This window comes from Brachyhypopomus gauderio, chromosome 2 (genome assembly GCF_052324685.1).
Source record: "Brachyhypopomus gauderio isolate BG-103 chromosome 2, BGAUD_0.2, whole genome shotgun sequence".
Classification (NCBI taxonomy): Eukaryota; Metazoa; Chordata; class Actinopteri; order Gymnotiformes; family Hypopomidae; genus Brachyhypopomus; species Brachyhypopomus gauderio.
In genome coordinates, this window is record NC_135212.1 from 41,036,329 (window position 1) to 41,042,328 (window position 6,000).

The 6,000-nt window shown below is 46.7% G+C and overlaps 1 protein-coding gene across 1 annotated transcript in view; it reads right to left on the bottom strand.

The window, feature by feature from the left end:
* Positions 1 to 2,466: 2,466 nt before the first annotated feature.
* The window catches only part of pax10 (paired box 10), a 5,064-nt gene continuing 1,530 nt past the window's right edge, over positions 2,467 to 6,000 (bottom strand). Inside the window, exons 3-7 of the mRNA XM_076996233.1 lie at positions 5,432 to 5,514; positions 5,141 to 5,285; positions 4,623 to 4,690; positions 2,803 to 2,932; positions 2,467 to 2,698 (exon numbers count right to left, since the gene is read on the bottom strand). Coding sequence (XP_076852348.1) covers positions 2,598 to 2,698; positions 2,803 to 2,932; positions 4,623 to 4,690; positions 5,141 to 5,285; positions 5,432 to 5,514 — 527 coding nt within the window. The 3' untranslated portion in view covers positions 2,467 to 2,597. The remainder of the gene's footprint in view (positions 2,699 to 2,802; positions 2,933 to 4,622; positions 4,691 to 5,140; positions 5,286 to 5,431; positions 5,515 to 6,000) is intronic.

Sequence of the window (6,000 nt, forward strand, 5' to 3'; positions counted from 1 at the left end):
CAACTTCAGCATGTGCCAGTGTGCATTTCACTTTTGTGTGTCTCATAAATTTCTGAGGTCTGATGGCATTCAGGAGCACTTTGGACATTAATATATCAGCATGGAGACTAGGTTGACTAGAATTCCCACAATTCCTCATGGCTTGGCCAGGGCGTGTGAAAAACCGGATGTGCTGGTCCACTGGAGAGATGTCTGATTTTAGGGAGACAGCAAAAGATGGAGAGATAGAGAGAGAGCTAGAGATAGAGGGATGTGGTTGAGGGAGGGGTCCCCTCACAGAGGTCTTTGGGGGATTTGGAAGACGTGACTGCTTGGGGGAAGGGGGGGGGGGGTAACAGACTGTGTGTTTGCATACACTGGGCCCCTCCTGGTCTCCACAGCTCGTTAACATCAGTCTCAGTCATTAAGTCGGCGGCAGCGGAAGCTAGCAGGGTAAACTGCAGCTAAGGCCGGACACAGCTCAGTCAGGGTCCAAAGGCCAGAGGAGCTTTTCTGAAGGCAGAGGGAGAGCAGCAAAGACCTGCTGGTGGTAATGTGTGTCTGTCACTGTGCACATGCTAGTTGAATACTCTGGTTGCATGCCTACTGACAGTCCTTTAACATTGTCCACGTCTCTCTATCTCTCCCCCTCTCTGAATTTCGGTCCCTGTGAGATCAGCTTTGCATTATTGTCAGGGGGTGTGGTAATGTGAGTAACAAAAACAGGAAACCCACAAGCACAGAGGCAGGAAATGCTACTGTTCACTGACAGTGAGATGTAAACAGCAGGCAAACAGCAGTCAACAGAGCAGGTCTCCATTTCCCTAGAGAGAGAGAGAGAGAGAGAGAGAGAGGGAGGGAGAGAGAGAGGGAGGGAGTGAAAGAGCAAAGGATTGATTGAAGATAGTAAGAAAAAGTAGAGGAAGACAAGGTGCACTTCTCACGTGAGACGTGGCACCATGCACGTGACCAGCAAAGAGCAGCTCACCACGCTTTCCTTTTAGTGTTTAATAGTTTCACAAAAGAGTTGACAATAGGAATGTTCAATGTTCTAATGACAAGCACAGTATCACTGCTGCTCTGCCACTGCATACACACTAACACATGCAGTGACACGCAGGAACACAGACTACACACATATGTTCACGTGTTTCTAAAGTGAGACCTTTTTACAGAAAATCTGAACTAAACCACAGTGAAGACCTTCACTGATTTACATCTACTGTTTAAGGCCCAACCCCCCCCCCCCCTTCCATGATTGTCGGGTTGCATGATTCCATGATGTCTTTTTTTGGATCCAGCCTGGACCTGGGGGATCCGGCCCGAGGGTCTTCCTGCCTAACCCTCATCTCACAGGCCTTCACTGGCCTTTCAGTCTACACAGATCACACAATGCACTGCACTTCTGACAGAATCCATTTGCCCAGTTTTTCATTTATGACTTCGGTGACACTTGAAGGGCAGGAAACTGTCTCCCCCCTCAGCAAATGACCCACTTTGCAGATCTAGTAATGATTCTCATCAACAATCTGCTTCATCACAAATTGCCAGACTGGTTAGTTCACTAACATTGAGACATTTAGATTGACTCTAGTCGTTATGTCCTTATCTGTATATTCATCACACGGGTCCATACGTTTTAATCCACAACACTGTTTGGGTCTGAACAGTGTTTAAAAGCTATTCTGTCATCCATGTGGTATAGAATACATTTTTATTATGTTACATGCTAAGTTATACTTGAACAAGTTTGGCAAAACCTTTTTAAGGTCTAATGTCCAGGTCTTCAGGCGTGGTTTACTGTGGGTAAAATTCTGGATGCTTGTTGTGCTTTTGAAAATTGTGCCATTACTGTACATTTGGTGTTATGTTCCAAATAAACAGTAAATAAGTAAATGTGTGCTCCATTCTCCTGTAGAGCCCCTGGATAGTTTTACGTGGGCCTGCTGGACCTGCTACACTTCGAGTGGTTCACCCTCAGCTCACTTCAGCTGCTAAGGACAGCTGCCTTTGCTCAAGCTTGAATGTCAGTGTTTGCTTCAGATGTTGTGCTCATGGTTGATGATCATTGGTCACTTCAGTTCCGTGCTGGTTTAACATTAGTCATATGATGTCCATGCTTGATTGTCATAGGCTGACCCGTTTCCATGTTGGATTGTCACTTTTTGGATCTACTTTGCACAGTGTTGATTGTAACAGAGGACTTGGTTGATTCTGTGTGACATACACCCAACTGATTACTTTAGTTTTCCTGAAATATCCTTTGTTACATGTTAATATGGATAGAGTGATCTATTTAGTGTAATAGTGTCTATCAGTAGGGACCACAGTGCTATTTCTCTGAGCTGGTGTACATGAGCTCTCTATTTCTTGTTTTCTTGTCCATTTTTTGTCCAACTTTTAGTTGATCTGGTGAAATGTGGCTATGTGGATAGTCAACGCTTCCCTGATTGTTCAAATTGCTGGTAATATGTTCAGATGGGCATTTAAGGGGCGGGGCAGAGGGTGTGGTCTTAGCGGCTGTGGGGTTGAGGTCGCTGTTGTCGTCACTCTTTGGAGGCATTTCTGAGTGTCTTGGCTGGGCTGGCTCGCATCTGCCCGGACCCATTTGCTGTGTCTCACTGCAGTCTGGTCCAGTACTGGCCCATAGACCCGCCCACGTCTGTATCTGAGGCCTGCACTCCCAGCTGGTCTGCCACCGACATGCTGGAAAGGAAACCTGCAAAACATTTGGAACCAAAACATCTACATGGAATGCAACAACACAGGCAGACTCCACACTGTGAGATAACAGTAGTGTCCTGAAAACGTCTGGCACCTCACCTGTGTCTGTGCTCCCTGAGGGAGGGGCTTGGAGGTGGGGAGAGGAATAGGGAGTGGAGTCAAATTTATGAGGTAGAGTAAGAGGAGCAGAAGGAGATGGAGGCAACATGCTGGTGTAAGAGGAGGTGGACTGATGGGTTGAGAGTGGAGGAGAGGGGAGGGGAAAATAGGGGAGGAAGAGGAGGGGAGGAGAGGGGGAGAGGGGAGGAGAGGAGAGGAAGAGAGAGGAGAGGAGAGGGGGAGGAGAGCAGGGGAGGAGAGGGGAGAGGAGAAGATGAAGAGAGAGGACAGGAAATAGAAAAAAGAAAACATTAAATTTTAACCACTTTAATGAGAGGCAAAGGTCAACATTAATATCAGTCTCTTTTGGTTTCTATTCCATCTCTTATCACAGTTTTGCATAACACAGCCTGAACTGAAAAAGACCATTAAGGGTGTAGTGAATAATCCCGTCCTTGGGAGGGCGGAGAGCTCTCCTCTCACACTATGAAAAGCATTTCCAGTGTTCTGACACTGCTTTAAAAGTAGCAGTAACAACTGTGGTGAATATCAGTCTGTGAGCCGTTAATAGTTTTTGTATCACCCTCCCCTCCCCTTTGCTCTCCTCTCTGCTCCTCCCCTCTCCTCCCCTCCTCCCCTCCTCCCCTCCTCCCCTCCTCCCTTTTCCCCATTCCTCTCACTCCAGCACATTGCACTGCCAGATTATTCAAACCCTGGTGCGTCTGTAAGCTCTGATGAGATCAGACCATAATAACTGGGTGTGTCCCCAACACATGACTGAAACTAGTGCACCAAGCTATGTCACAAGAGCACTGCTGTGTACCCAATATGGAGACAGTCTACCTGCTGTAAACACAGAGCTGACAGACTCCTCCTGAGAAATGGAGGAACATTCATTCACAATTTAGCTCTGATCCAAGTCGGCAAATCTTCAGTTTCTTGAACGGCAACATCAATCAAAACTTCACATATCTCTGTCTGCCAAACCAGAGGAAAGTACTACTTTCAAATGTAAACAATGGAGTTAAGCAGCTTAGATTTCAAAACTTGGAACAAAATAAGGATATTTTACACACTATGTAGCAAATCTGTAACGTCACGTAATGAGCTCAGCTATTCAAATAGCCACCCAGTGTGAGCTTACAGTCATACAGCTCCTCACTAAGTGACCTGGACTTAAGCTACCTGAGGCTTAAGTCAACAAAGAGAGAAATAACAACACACTAACATATTAATCTTCTCTTTTGTAAGTGCTGTGATAATGTTATTTGCAGCCATTTAAAATTTTCCATTCTGGAGTTCTGTGAGTTGCCCTTTGTTTAGACTGTATTAACTGTATAACTGTATTAAGCTGAACTTTGTTCAATCAATAAGGGGGAAAAATCTTAATAATATCGACTGGTGTTGCTTCGCGCTTCCGGACTGAAGCGTTACAGTTCCATCATCAACCACACGAGGGAGACAAAGACACGGTTCGATTTGCAGGTTCATGTGACGTTAGAGCGCTACTTATTTTTTAAGCACCCGTTTACATGACAAATGAATGTAAAAACAATTTCGGTACGTATTCATTATTTTCTGCAGAAGTACTTTGTTCTGCATTTTTTTAAATAAACAAGTACATTTATATTACAGATGAATTAAACATTTTCGAGTAACGATGAGAGGTGTGAATTTGTAGCACATGCGAAGTCAAAAGCACGTTGCAGGTTGGCGCGCGCATTTAGGGTGTGCCTAGATTCCTTCAGTGAAACCGACACAAGTCTTAGTTAATCTGTTAGTTTTACCACATACAAAGTTACAGAGTGAACGGAATATACCTGCAGACTGGAAAACATGGACCCTCCATAACCAGTGACTGAGGAGTCGCCGTGAGACTGTACTGAAACTGAGAGAGAGAGAGAGAGAGAGAGAGAGAGAGAGAGAGAGAGAAAGAGACAGAGACAGAGGAAAAACAGGAAAACATGGACAATGCTCCATAACCAGTGACCGAGGAGTTGCACTGAGACTGTAGTGAGCCTGTACATAGATTGTAGTGAGACTGTACTGAGACAGAGAATAAACAGGAGTGAAGGGCCTGTATTTTTAAAGTGATTTATTCATCTATACTGGGGACCCAACACTGGTGCTGCATGGCTGGAGTCATCACAGTTGGGTGTTTTCCTCACTGTTAAGCACCTACTAAAACTGGTAATTAACTGGTGTGTTGAATCAGGTGTGCATGAGCAGGGTAGTCACCACACTGTGCAGAGAGGCACGCAAACAGGAGCACAGCTGGGACGCTGGATTCAAAATAAATGTATTTTTAGATAGATAAATACTATCTTTAGATGCCTACCAGAGCTGTTACAATGGTGATATACAGGACAGGTGAAGGATGTGCTCAAGGGTGTTTGAGAACAGGAAGTCCCGCCTCCCAGCCTCTTCTGGTTCCGCAGCTTTTCCTCCCTTCTCCACTTAGCTCTCCGATTGGAGAACCACACCTGTCATTCATAGTTTTGACATTCATAGTTTTGATCATTCAATAGTTTTGACATTGGTCAGTGCATGACAGCCAGCTTCTTTAGATGCGTTAATCACTCAAAAACTTGCACACACACAAGCGATGAAAGATTTTAAACATTGTAACCTGGATGCGAGCTTCGGGAAGGTCGATTTTGGCTGCCAGTCTCTCTCTGGCAAAGACATCTGGGTAATGTGTCCTTTCAAACTCTTGATCAAGACCAAGAGAAGAAGAGAACACAAGTGATGAAACACAGATACATTTATAATCCAAAAGGACAACAGTTTTAAACTGTCCCACATTTTTTGTAGGTCTCTGCTTATCCCCAAGGTGGTGGAGATGCTAGGTGGAGGGCTGTGTGGAGGCTGGGTGGGGGCTGTGTGGAGGCTGGGTGGGGGTTGGGTGGGGGAGGTGTGGAGGCTGGGTGGGGGCTGGGTGGGGGCTGTGTGGAGGCTGGGTGGGGGCTGGGTGGGGGTTGGGTGGGGGTTGGGTGGGGGCTGGGTGGGGGTTGGGTGGGGGCTGGGTGGAGGCTGGGTGGGGGCTGTGTGGAGGCTGGGTGGGGGTTGGGTGGGGGCTGGGTGGGGGATGGGTGGGGGCTGTGTGGAGGCTGGGTGGGGGCTGTGTGGAGGCTGGGTGGGGGTTGGGTGGGGGTTGGGTGGGGGCTGGGTGGGGGATGGGTGGTGGCTGGGTGGGGG